Source organism: Mus caroli, unplaced genomic scaffold (genome assembly GCF_978045245.1).
Source record: "Mus caroli unplaced genomic scaffold, Mus_caroli_1 scaffold_10, whole genome shotgun sequence".
NCBI lineage: Eukaryota > Metazoa > Chordata > Mammalia > Rodentia > Muridae > Mus > Mus caroli.
The window spans coordinates 113,974,408-113,987,879 of NW_028227265.1; the positions used below are offsets into that span (position 1 = coordinate 113,974,408).

The 13,472-nt window shown below is 43.3% G+C and overlaps 1 protein-coding gene across 4 annotated transcripts in view; it reads left to right on the forward strand.

Annotated features, from left to right (window-relative positions):
* Mcph1 (microcephalin 1) overlaps positions 1–13,472 on the forward strand; it is a 202,087-nt gene that overhangs the window by 31,799 nt on the left and 156,816 nt on the right. For all 4 annotated transcript variants that reach the window (XR_015048686.1, XM_085844145.1, XM_085844143.1 and 1 more), the window contains one exon: positions 8,855–8,955. Coding sequence is in view for 3 of the 4 variants with exons in the window: in XM_085844145.1 (XP_085700271.1) it covers positions 8,855–8,955 (101 nt within the window). In the remaining variant the exon portion in view is untranslated. The remainder of the gene's footprint in view (positions 1–8,854; positions 8,956–13,472) is intronic.

The window sequence follows — 13,472 nt, forward strand, 5'->3', positions numbered from 1 at the left end:
TCCCCCTCTCCTTTTATTTTAAGGAACATGCATTTGATATTTCCAATGATGCTCTTGAGGGATAGGTGGGAGGCCCTGAGCTTTGTGGTCAAATGTGTCACCATGAAAATACCTCCCCAGGCTTTGTCCTTGTGGATTAAGAGAAACAGTAGTGCTTACTTTAAATGGTTGACCTCTCCCTTTCCCATATGCCTCTTTCACTCAGCATGCCTGTACCAGACACATAACTGATAGAGGAATTTCTTTTCTTTTTTTTTTTCTTTTTTAATTTGAGTTTATTTAGTAAGGGTTTTAATGTGAGGAATGCAGTAAAGAAACCGCCAAAAGACTGCTCCATAACTAGGAAGGTTTTTCTTATAAATAAGAAAGTATCCAGAAGCATCTGGAATAGTCCAACACAGAGAGAAAGAGAACCAGACTGGCTATGGCCATGGCGATCTGCCAGAGAAGAGACTTGAGCAAGAGGTGAAGAGTGCAATGCAAGAGCTGTAGGGAGCAAGAGATGCAGGGGGGCGGGGGCGGGGGGGGGAGAGAAAGAGAGAAGCTGAGGCTAGCAGGAGTACCCAGGGCCAAGGGCTCTGAAGAGAGCTGGGATCAAAGGGCCAGGCAGGATGGAGGCTAGGGTGGAGGAGGCTTGTATACTAAATGCTATCAGTGAGGGAGCCTGGCCGCAGCATGGGCTTTAATACAGCCACAGATACATGTTAGTGTAGCCATATGTCCTTTCTGCTGCACATAAGAAAAGTGACTCCTTTTGGCTTGGGAACTGTTTTCACAAGTTCCTGAGGAATGCTGGCTTTTATCTATCCAGATTGAGTTGGCCATAGACTCAATTTTGGGCCAAGTCAGAAGGCTTGCCCTGGTTGATGTAGGGAATGGGGGTGCCCGTTTGACCTGGCATGTTTCTACTGTAGAACTCTAGAGAGCATCAGCCATGATTTTGCTAACAGAAACTATGAAAAAGTTTTGAAATTTGTCATCACTGTTTACTTTGGGCACTGAAACTTTGGGCAATGTTAAATAAGAGCAAACATTATTAAGACATTTTGCTCAATTAAAAATTTAGTTTTGGATCTCTCTCCAGCCCTCAAGTAAGTCTGGTGTGCCTTTGATTTCTGCTTATTTTTTATCAAGACTATCATTCAAATAGGTTTGTTTATTCCAATCTGTAATTTGATTATAATTATTAAATGATTATATATTATTAATTATTTGATTTATTTGTTGATCAACAAATAATAAGCTATATGATTATAGGGATTTAGGCAAGGATGGCAAAGTTGAACTCTTAGCCTTTGACCATTATTTAAGTTTGGCTAATATTAAATATGATCAAACTGACTCTTGATCAGTTCTACACTTGAGGTGGTTTCAGCCACTGTGGCTAGGACAGCTGTGTTGGGCTGAAATAATCACAGTTCTAGCTCTTTGAGGATAAACTCACTTAAATTGGCTCAGTACATCAATTAAATGATTTTTGGATTTTAAGCTGATAAACAGCTTGGATTTTGAATAATTTATATTATATTCATAATAGTATTGTTATGTCTAGATTATTATGTGTTTTAAAAAATGTATAAAATTACATAGACTATAGTAAATATGAAAAAGTATGTTTTGACAGTTCAGAATATCCTGTCTTGTGTTCTGAGTTTTTATCTTTTTTACAAAGCACTTGAATATTATATGATATGTAAATATAATTTAAGTGGGGCATAAGTGGTTTCAAACAGCCCGGCACACCCTAAACCCTAGCACTGCAGGTGTGCAGTCATTAGAAAATTGTGTGTTTCTTCATCCAGGGTTCAACCTTCCTGTCTTCAGTCCAGACCATTAGGCTTCAGAAACTGCATGAAGGGCATGGGCATTGGGTGGCACTCCAGTACTCAGAGGACACTGGGAAATGTGCTGATTGTGAAGTGGGCCGGCTTGCTGGTACACAGGCAGGGGTGGGTGTGACTCAGTTTGAATCTGATGGAAATATTCTGTAAATTTATCACGTCACTACCACAAGACAACATGGGTTCCTAAGACATGAAAACCCCTCTCTAGCCTAAATCTAAGCACTTTTTTATACTTAGTAACAGTAAGAAGACTCATGAATATTTTATATTGTCTACTATCAGCCCAGCCTGGATTTGGGACAATCAACTCTTTGGGGATCCATCCTAGATACAACCATAAATCCTTGGGCTGAAACGGAAATTCCATACTTGCCCCAAATAGAGCCAGGAAGGCTGCTCTGAGCATCAGCTACACAGACCCTCTATCCTTCTTGTTGAAATGAAAGGCTATTCAGTGCCATTTGCACCCCACTTAAGCTTGCTGACTCTAAGATAGTGTGCAACGAGGCTTCTAAAGAAAACGACCAAGAAGTCAGTAGCTGATATTGAAACAGTGGGGTATAATCATTAACTTCACATTTTTATTCAATAATTTTATGAACAATTTAACAAGAAGTTTCCTTTGTTAGAAAGAATAAACTTTTCCACCTCAATTTCTCACTTTCTGCCTGTGTTAATTTTCGAATTCCTATGAAAGGATAGTGGTAGACATGCTGCGCCTCACATCTGTTTCTACTTCGTAAAAAGAGAGCTGAAGGAATCAGTATACACCCCTGCCCCCAACAGGTTCTGAGGTCCTTGAAGAAACCAGATAGAACCTGGTGTCAGCTAGTGGGTGTATTTCAGGGAGCACAGATGTGACAGATCCGTGGACTGGGTTGAGATTTTTATTGTAGATGTGAGAGAGAACAACCAAAAGCATCTGGGAGAGTCCAGAGCAGAGAGAGAGGCATAGACTGGACGTGGCCAGGGCTGGGGAAGAAGGAGAGGAGAAGTGAGAGATAATAGAGTGAGAGACTAGGAAGAGAGTGTAAAAAGAGAGTCAGAGGGTGTAGTGAGACTAGCTGAGGAGGAGGAGTAAAACTCGGTTATAAAGAGGACAAATGTTATCTGGAAAGGGTGAAGGTCTGTGGTGTTAGTGTAGACTTCAAAATGTCTAACAGGTGACACTGAGGGAGCCTGGTGCCAGCATGGCTTTTATGCAGCTGCAGGTACATGTCAGTGGAGCCATGACAGAAGGGAACAGATTCCTTTTGGCAGGTGAAACCCGTGTCAGAAGTTCCTGAGGAATTCTGGCCTTTATCCACCCCTCAGAAATCCTCTTGTAGTTAAGGCAGCGCTCATTTCTGACTATACAGACTACCTTTTGGAGTTTGAGGAGTTGAAGCTTCCTTTGGTTAACAGTGATGCTGGAGAGTATAGGTGGCTCCACCAAGTACCCAGAAGGCTCCTCTGAGGAGGTTTTATGGACTTTAGGCCAGGTGAGAGGGTGTGCTTGTGTCTACTGGAGGTAAGTACAAATGGCCGGACGTCTTGCAGGAAGTGCAGCATCAAGCCAGTGAGCCTGCGAGGTGAGGACAGTGACCACAAGTGAGGCAGTAATCAGATCCTTGAGACCTTCCCTCCCCATCGAGACAGGGTGTTCCAGTTTGTTTTATACTGTGATGAAAAGTTGCTGGGGATTCTGAGCTGGAGCAACCAAATCTGATTTGTTTTCACTGTAACCCTGGATACTCTGAAGAACAAACTGTGGCTTAGAGTGTTTGCTAGAAGCAATTACTGTCAACACTATTCCCTTCCAGATAACTATGGTGCATATAAACATGCAAATGAAATATATTTAAAGGGATTCTCTCATATGCATAGAACCGTATAATCCTGTTGCTTTAAATGGGTCTTTTAAAAACTCATAACAATATGTCATATGCCCTGTTCATAGAAGATACTTGTTTCTTTTAGTATATTCTGTGTTGAAGATCAGTGGTATTTTCTGTAGTGGGTCAAAAGGATACAAATAGAGAGAAATATAGATAATTATAAAATACAGATAATTAGAGAAAAGACATTCTTGCAAAACTTTGATTGATGAAAACACTAAATTGAGTATAGTCTTGGAATGCGTGTCTGCTCTTGAGCAGATTTCTTGGGTGGGGAGAGAATGAGTGACCCTGTAATTTAACTGGAACTCCCGACAGGTGAGTTTCCCATCACCTAACCTGATTGCAAATAATTCTTTAAGGTTATTGTGGAAGGTGTTATGCATCTCACTCTTGAGGGCGCCTTTTCACAAACACTGGTCTTGTCCAAGTCTGATGCCAAGGGAATGATTTTCAAACCTGTTGGGTCTTAAAGGTGGCATTTATGTAATTATAGGTTCCCTTGCCACAAGTGTCTCCCAGCAGGTCCTGATCTTCTGCATGCCTGACTTGGTGGTGAGAAGATAGGTGGGAGCTCTTGGATCATGCAGGGAGAGAGATCTTGCAGTTAGGCTATAGCTTTGTTCTTTTATTAGGTCTGGGAAATGTTGTAGGAACTGTATGAAGTCTGAATTCAAAAAGAAATGTCTGCACCCAAGTTGCGTGGAGATGGATGGAGGTCTTGCTTTCTGTTTTAACGTATTTATTTTGGAAGCAAGATCTTACTGTGTAGCACACTTGGCCTCCAGTTAATAATCTTCCCGTCTCAGCCTCTGTGCTGCTGTGACTGTGGGTATGTGGCAACACACCAAGCTTCATTTATCTTTCGACGGTGCAAGACAGGAAGTTATGAGAAGCAGCTTGGTGAACATTGAGATGCCACTCTTCTGCCTCTGCTCCTAACATGCAGTCCATCTGAACCGCCCAGTAGATAAAGTTTGCCAGCCGTCCCGAGCACCGTGGTGTCTGATGGCAGTTCCTACTCGCCTGTCACTAGTGATGCTAACGCAGGAGCTCCGTATGTCTCATCTGAATACCAGCAGAGTTAGTACTTTCCGTACTATACCCCACATCTGGCCAGATCAGATTCAATGCAGATCTGATCCTGTGCAGCGAGTGGTGGAATTTCACGTCAGCATTTTATACATGTGTGTTCAGTTACCTGCACAGTTTGGCCACGTCCACTATTGGATTCTTTTACAGTTACCAGCTGTTAGGAGTTGAATGATGGGCCACTGTCCTTCCAGCAGATCTGGCTACCAGATCTTACAAAAGACAAATTGCAGATGCATAAACATTTGTTGTTGAGCAAAATGGAGAAAGCCTTCCAAGTAGACAGATCTGCTGAAGACCTAGCCTGTGTCCCTTAACTTAGTGTCCTGTTTGGGGCAAGCCTCTATAAAAGTTAATGTGTGCCTCAGACTACCTAATATGTCTGTCTTTCGTCATAGGTCATTTAGGATTCAAGATCTGGGCATTGTCCTCAGGGATACAAGCTTCAACTAATACCAGATGTTCATGCCCTGCTCATGCATGGTTGTGGAGTGTTTTATAATAATATTCCTGCCAACCCATTCTTGACTCCAAGAAGTTATCCAATGGGAAGCTTTCTGACAGCTTGATGATATCAGTCATAGCTCATTTGCTTCATGCATACTGGCAGTTAACAAGGCATTTCAAAACGGGCTTGTGCACTCGTTTCCCAGGGGTAGCAGCTGGTAGCATAGTAGTGGATGACACCTGTGTTTTGATGGGGCCGAACATGTATCTTCTAGGAGTCTATACTGAAGTATTCTAACCAAGAAACCGTCATTTCTGCCAAGTGTTTAATCCTAGTGTGTTAGTCTGTGATGGGAGTGACTGGAACTAGCTGGGCTGATCTTGGGAGGCTGGAGGGGTCACTGCCTGTAGCAGCTCTGGGCTTATCAGTACAATGAGGCTGTGACAGACAGGCCTTTCACGGGACCAGGGGCTCCTATGATACAGGGAGTTAGTTACTGAGCCAGTAGGAGGATATGCTGATAATGGTTGTATGGGAAGATCACAAGCTCAGGATCTTGTGGAATGTCTGTCTGTCTCTGCTCACGCTTGTAACTTTTTGAGTTTTCTATCATTGTAAAAACGTTGGAGCTGGGGTTTTTCACCTATGTGTTTTTGTTGAGACATCGTCTTGCTCTGCATCCTACCCTGACCTTGGAGCAGCTTTCCTACCTCAGCCTCTAAGGTGATGGAATGCTACTCCTGTCCCACAGTACCCTTCTGCTAGATCCTTTTTCTTTTTCTTTTTTTTCTTCAGTTGCATTTGATTATTTTGTGGAAAGTAGGGCAACACAGCATGTATGCAGTGAGGCTAGAGAAAATGAGAGGCATCTAGGATTTACAGCGTGGATAGAACACTGTCTACCCCAACCAACCCCAACCCCAGGCCCCAACCCAGACCCTAGATGAGAGTGTTTGGAAATTGGGCCTTCGAAAGGAGGTTACATTCAGATGAGATCTCAAGGCTGGGGACCTTATGATGTAACTGGTGTTTCATAAAGAACATAAGAAACACCAGGAATTCTTCCAGTCTCCTTGCCTGTGTGAACAGCCTGGGGGTTGGGGAGAAGGCTCACCAGAAGCCAATTATCAGTGTCCAGTTAGGATCAACATCTTCGAAGTCTCTGGAACAAGAGATAAGTCCTCCTTATCAAGAGACCCAGTTAGGTGTTTTAAGACATTCATCAGACTGTCGTATGGAGGAGCAGCAGTTCACTGGAGCCCAACTGTGGGCAGGTGGCCAGGCTTCACCTAAGACACTCCAAATAAATACCTGTTAGTTGGTTGCATCTATCCATCCATAGACTTAGCAATGTAGGGATAGATGGTGTTATGGGACCTCATGGTGTCCGGGGTGGTGGGGCTGTTTGTACACTTGCAGCACAGATGTGACACTGTGAAAGACAGGAGAGCCAGGGGAGGGTGCTGGGAGATGGGACCTGACTGGCCTTAGAGCAGCCTTGCATGGTAGAGCATGTGAGATGTGTTGAGAGCTATGTGCTTGCTTTATTCTGTGACTCGGGGTCTTATGTCCCCTTATGAATATTCTATCCCTAAATCGCTTCTAACCTCAGATCTGAAAGATGATTAAAAATGAGGCCTGTTAGAAGCAGAGAGGTTTTGTTTGTTTGTTTTTAAGATTGTTAGAAGCATTAGGAAGTAATACAGAAAGTTGGTGTCACTTGCCAGGTGACAAAAACATTTGCTACCTCTTAGAGTAGACTCTCACTAACCCTCTACCTGCTTGCTCCAGTTCATCATCCTCTTAAAGCCAACTGAGGGCTTCGGTGGGTGGGCAGTTATCTGAGATTGAGAGGGACATGACATTTAAAAGATGCCCGAAGAGGACGGGGATTAGTGTGTGGTTGGTTTGTCTCCAAAGGGATCCAGTTTAGATATTTATAGGCAAAGAATGTTGACCTTAAAATGTTTATAGGGCCCAGGGTACAAATAACAGCTAGTTTGAATTCTGGAAAACACAAATATTATTCTGTGTTTTTGAGTTTATGATTCATTTTTACACTTATTTATTGTGTACTGTGTGTATGCAAGGGTGTGTTTCGGGGGGTGGGGGGAGGGTCAGGACAAATCTTAGGAGTTAGTTCTCACTGTACGCCATGTAGGGCTTGGGGGTAAGGCTCAGGATCCTCCACTCACTGAGCCATCTTGCTGACCCTGCTTTTATTTAGATAGAATTCCGTTTTGAAGAATGGAACAAGTGTGACTCCTCAAACTTGGGTCACTCTTTATCACACTGCCCCACCATCTGCAAAGTAGACTTTCTCATGGTGTACACACTTTAGTTTCTGTAGGTGTTTTTATGATTTTGCATATTTATTTGCATGTCTAGCACGTGCATTGGACTGTCTGCAGTGGCACCCTCATGTCGTCCTTGCCAGTACCTAAACCAGCATCTAGGTGGGATATGCAGTTTAGCTGATGTAACCTTCCTCGGCTGTTGCCCTCCAAGATCACAAATGTGGTCGTATATGTCTTGTGGTATTTTCTCCTTTAAAAGTCCAAGAAATCTTTAAAATAAGCAGTCACCTGGAGAATAAGAACAGTGGTCATGCAAGGCAGCAGTGATAAAGGATAACTCACATACATACACATACACACACACACACACACACACACATACACACACACACACAAACACATCGTTCTATGCACCTGGAATATCTCGGAGCCACATGGGATGCAGTGGAATCTCTTTACTTGTGTGGCTTTATGGCAAGAAGTTGGTTTAATGTGAAGGTCTGGCAGAGAGCAATATCAAGTATGTGCAGATTAATACCTAAGCTTTGTACGAATGACCACTCTACAGGAACTAAGCATAAAGCTGACATAATTGATTGCATCTAAGAAGAGTCTTCTCTGACAGGCTGGGTTTGATTATTATTTCATAATTAAGAGTTGTTTTGAATGGTACAAACATGCAGATGTGGTAAAGTGCTTTGGCCAACCATGAAGATTTTCTTGGACCATTGAGGGAATTGCAGGGAGTTGCCTACTACCTCGAACTACAGGTTTGAGGTTTTTTGGTTTTTTGTTTTGTTTTGTTTTTTGGGTTTTTTGTTTGTTTGTTTTTTGAGATCATATATGTGTATGGTATCTATATATAGTCATGTGTGTTTATAGCACATACACATGGTGTCTGGTCCAAGGGTATGGCATTGCTCTCCATCTTCCTCTTTGAAGTAGTGTCTCACCTAGGGGTGGTCAGTAAGTTTGGGTCTGGTTAATGCCGTGGTATGTGACGTTTTTATTTATTTGCAAGTGTTAACATTTAATTTAAAAATAAAGAACAGCACCACCGCAGTATGTCTGGCCTGGCTAGTCTAGCGCTCAGACTTGTGCTGCAGAGCCTCATCTAACCAGTTCTCTCTCTCCAGTTCTTAAAAGGTCTCAGCAGGTATGGTGGTGATTGACAGAGCCTGTGGTATTCTGTTCCCCCTAAGCAGAAACAGAATGCTTGGTTTTTGTTTAGCTTAGCCTACATTTGTGTTCGATTCACATTGTTTCTAGCTAACGTCCACTCTACTTGGTTTTTAGGTGTTAAAAATGGACCAGGGCGGCCAGATCCTTCAGACAGCTCTTGCGCAAGCCTTGTCAGACCTCAGCAGAAACCAAAGAAAAGTGAGAAAGAAGAAAAGGTCAGTGGATAAAAATGTAATTGCAGACCTTCAGATACTCAGATGTCGTAGCGTTCTACTCTATGTTAACAAAGCAAATTGTTCCACGCACTTTGCGTTTATTTAAGAATTTATTTACAGATGGATGTGGGGTAGTTGGACTATTGTAACACAGAGGTCTGAGGTTATTCAGGATGAAGTGTCAGCACTAATGATCCTAGACAAACCCAGCTTCCTCCAGTCACTCTCGAGCACATACCTGGTTGGGAACAAGCCTCCTGTAGCCCTCGAGCACAGCAGGGCCAGCGTTTGTTGGAAAAAATTTCCTTTCATGGGACTGAAGCCCCAGGTGTCCATCATCTGTGAATACATCAAGGCCTGCCTTAAAACCCTACGAGCAATAGTCACAAAGCTTACGTAGGGTCTGGTGATCCTGAAGTCAGCAGGGCAGACAGAGGCCACCCTTCCCGGTCAGAAACATAGCTGTGGGGAAGCTGGATTCACTGAGAAAGGTAGAGGCGTGGAGAGGTCAGTGGTGGCGCTTTTGACACTTGGTGAGTTTGAGGAAGAACAGTAGGAATTTCTTGATACCAAATTTAGATTTTTAAATTACAGCTTCCCAATATGCCAATCTTTTATGTAAGGTGGGGACAGGAGTTCGTTTGGCATCTGGTATTGTTATGAGTCAACAAAAACTACTGAGTTCCATTTGCTGATTTGAAAGCTGACGGTAGGATTATAGAATTACATTAGTAAATAAGTATGGCTTCTTGCAGTGAACTTCACTTCCAGATTAGGTCAGTATCTGTCCTTCCCCCCATTCCTCCTATGGAAACTGGGGACTTTACCTGTCTGGGTTTGATCCTTAATAGATTTTAAGATAATCTGTTTCAACTGAAATTTGAGACTCTAACAGGGCCCTGGTTTCATGCACAGTGCAAATTAAAGGGTTCTATTTTATCAAGCACAGAGCTTGTTCTTTTCTTCTTTTTAAAATCTTGGGATTGAAACAGTGACATAGCTCAGCAGTAAGCCTGCTAGGCATGTGCAAGGCCCTGGGTTTGATCTCCAGTGATGTAGCTCAGTGACAGGCTTGCCTGTGATGGGCAAGGCCCTGGGTTTGATCTCCAGTGTTGGGGAGAAAAAAATGAAAACCTTGTGACTAAATTCTAAATTGAAAAGGGGGTTTCATTTGCTAATTCTTGTGCTACATGTCCCTGTGAAATCGACAGTCCTGGTGATCATAGCAGAGTTTGAAACTCCATTGTTTCTCTGGGCCCTAATGAGCTTTAGCTCTAATTAAAGAGGCAAGGGTAGGTAATGTCCCATCCCAGCAGCCCTGCAGAGCAGGCCGGTCAGAGTAGATAATGCTGAATTTAAATTCGGTGTCACATGGAGATTCAGGGTGAAGTGTAGGGAGTCAGAGACTGGCAAGTGTGGGCCCCGAGAAAACAAAAATCTGCGTGTCAGCATAGATGAGGTTCCCTGTGACAGTCGCACAAGCACAGTGCTGCGTTCGCTGCGAGCCTTCTTGACAGCCACTGGCCTTTGCTTGGTGTTTGATTTGTTCTGGGAAGTTCTCAGCTCTTGGTGCTTCTGCCCGCTTTCTCAACTCTAGCAGTTGGCATTGCAGTCACGTGTGTTGTCCATCCATTGCCTCTGGGATGGATGTCTGGGGTGCTTCTTTCCTCTAGCATCTTTCTTAAGACAGGATTTCACTCAGCCCTGGCTGTCCTGAAACTTGCTTTGTAGGCCCCAGGCTGGCTTCAAATTCAGAGATGCCTCTCCCTCTTCCTCCTCCCCCTCCCCCTCCCCTCCCCCTCCCCCATCCTCCTCCATGCTGGCATTAAAGATGTACAGAGCCAAGCCTGGATCCTCTTGTATCTTTGCTTTTTTTTTTTTTTTTTTTTTTTTTTTTAATAAATTTTGTTTCCATCCCCCCTTTTGGTCACCCTTTATAAGTCCATTGTGATGCTAAACCAACACACTGAAGTCTGTCATCTGTTCATTGCTCTTTTAGGCCCTTGGAGTATTTATTATTTGAATTTATTTTATCATTTTTGGTCCTGTGCCATGCATGCTCATTTGGAAGTCTTTGCCAACACCTCTGCTCTCCCTTGCTTCTTTTCTTATTCTCGGCCGTTTCTCATAGTTCTCAGTCCTATATCCCACAGGCATCCAGTCAGGAGTGGGATGGTTCAGATCTGGGCCTCTGTCACTGGGAATCCAGCTGTTCTAGGGACTGTGAGCCTTAGATGCCGTGTCGCAGTTCCCGTCTCCCAGCTGATTGCTTGGGCAGCATTGCCACAGACACTTCTTGCCTGTTTGTATCTTGTACAGTTTTCTGGCTGATTCCAATTTGTTGGTTGATTCATAGGACTCAGTCTATCACTCTTGGGAACTATGCTGTGGCAATTTGTTTATGCTTGCCCCAGGGAGTGGCTCTATTAGGAGGTGTAGCCTTGCTGGAGTAGGTGTGGCCTTTTTGGAGGAAGTGCGTCACTGTGGTGGGCTTTGAGCTTCCTCCTAGCTGATTGAAGATGCCAGTCTTTTTCTGGCTGCCTTCACAACAAGAGTTGGAACTCTCAGCTCCTTCTCCAACACCATGTCCGCTTGCATGCCACCATACTTCCTGCCATGATAATAGATGGAACCTCTGAACCTATAAGCCAGCCCCAATTAAATGTTGTCCTTTATAAGAGTTGCCGTGGTCATGGTGTCTCTTCATAGCAATGGAAACCCTAACTAAAACGGGTGGGTTAATTTTTATGGTCTTTTTAAGAGAGAAGACTTAAAATGGTGGTATTTAAGAATGCATACACACACTCATACATACATACATACATACATACATATCCATATTCTTTTATTGATTGGTTAGTTGGTTGTGTGGGGTATAAGTGTTTGTGTGTGCCCTGGCATGCACATATAAGTCAATTTTGCTGCACACTTTATTTCCTGAGGCAGAGAGTGAACCTGGAACTCGGTGATTAGCTAGACTCTTAGCCATCAAGCTTCAGGGATACCCTGGTCTCCATCTCTCCTCTCCCCTCCCCCAAACTGACTTTTCCAGGGACGTTGAAGATTTAAACCCTGGGTACTGTGCAAGCACTTCACCCCCAGCATCTCCCCATATGCATCTCTTTGTAGAAAGAGTAAGGAAAAATTAAGTCAGAAGAAAAAGTTTCTAAAACAATTATTCAGGAAAAATACATTAAACATCAAATTCATTTTTCTGGTTGTTTTACACTAGCTAGAGTTATCTGGGAAGAGGACCCTTAGCCAAGAAAATGGCACCATCAGATGGCCTGTCCTCAAGTCATTTCCTTAATCAGTGGTTGAACTGAGAGAGGGCATTCACAGGATCATTGGTGTCTGTGGGCAGGTGGTCCTGATTGTGTTAGAAAGCAGGCTGAGCAAACCATGAGGAGCAAGCCAGTAAGCAGCACCCCTCTCTGGCCTCTGCATCAGCTCCTGCCTCCAGGTTCCTGCCTCGACTTCCCTCAGTGATGGACTTATAAGCAGTAAAGAGGAATAAACCCTTTCTTCTCAAGTTGCTTTTGGTTGTGGTGTTTATCATAGCAATAGACACCCTGGCTAAGATAATGATGTTGTTACCTCAGTTTCTCTTTAAGAGTGAACAAATAAAGTTCAGTGGAGATTATAATCCCAAGACTTTAGCTTCTAATAGAATGTTCTTGGTTTGACGCCCACTTTCAATGGGAAAAGTCACTTTACAGATGAGTCTGAAATCAGCTCCTATTAGATTGACAGTTCTAGACATTTGTAAGTTTATTTGCCATCTTTTTACCTTGAGAAGTTGGTTAAATAGTTCATCACCTCTCCTCTCCTAGTTTATAGTATGTAGGGTAGAGGCAGTGATAACATTATATGTTTTTCCAGGGAGAAAGGCAAATTGACCAAGTATAGAACTCTAGGAAACTCAGTGTGGGCTTCATGCTTGAACTCCGGGAAAGTACATGAACTCTGGTCCTCCAGGGCTTTTTGTCGTTTGCTCTGTTACTTCTGGGCTTGTTATTTGAAAGATTATTATCCTCAACAAAAACCTAACTGGAATCATCAACTGCATAGTTCTTGGTCAGTGGCCGAGTTTTAAAAAACCTCATTTTGGGGCTCTGCGTGCCAATCCAGGTTGTTCCACAGGAAGACAAGCTGTGGGTCAGAGCACAGAGGGTTTACAGATGGCTTTCATAGATGCAAAGCCTCGGGGAGAAAGAGGAGCAAACACACCGCACCTATTTTGACGAGGTCTTTGTTGTTCTTTTAAGGGAAACCAGACACGAGATAGAATGCTTACATTTGTTTGTACTTTTAGGAGGTTTTATGTATCATCATCATCACCAATTTGTGTGTGCGCATGTTCACTTGTGTATGGGTATGCTTGTGTAATTGTACATGCAAGTGTGAGTATACACATGTGTGAGCACGCACGCATGTGGAGGCCTAAGGCTAACCCTGGCAGTCTCCTCCCTTGACTGCCTTTCCCGTTATTCACTGACTCAGGCATCTCAGTTGAG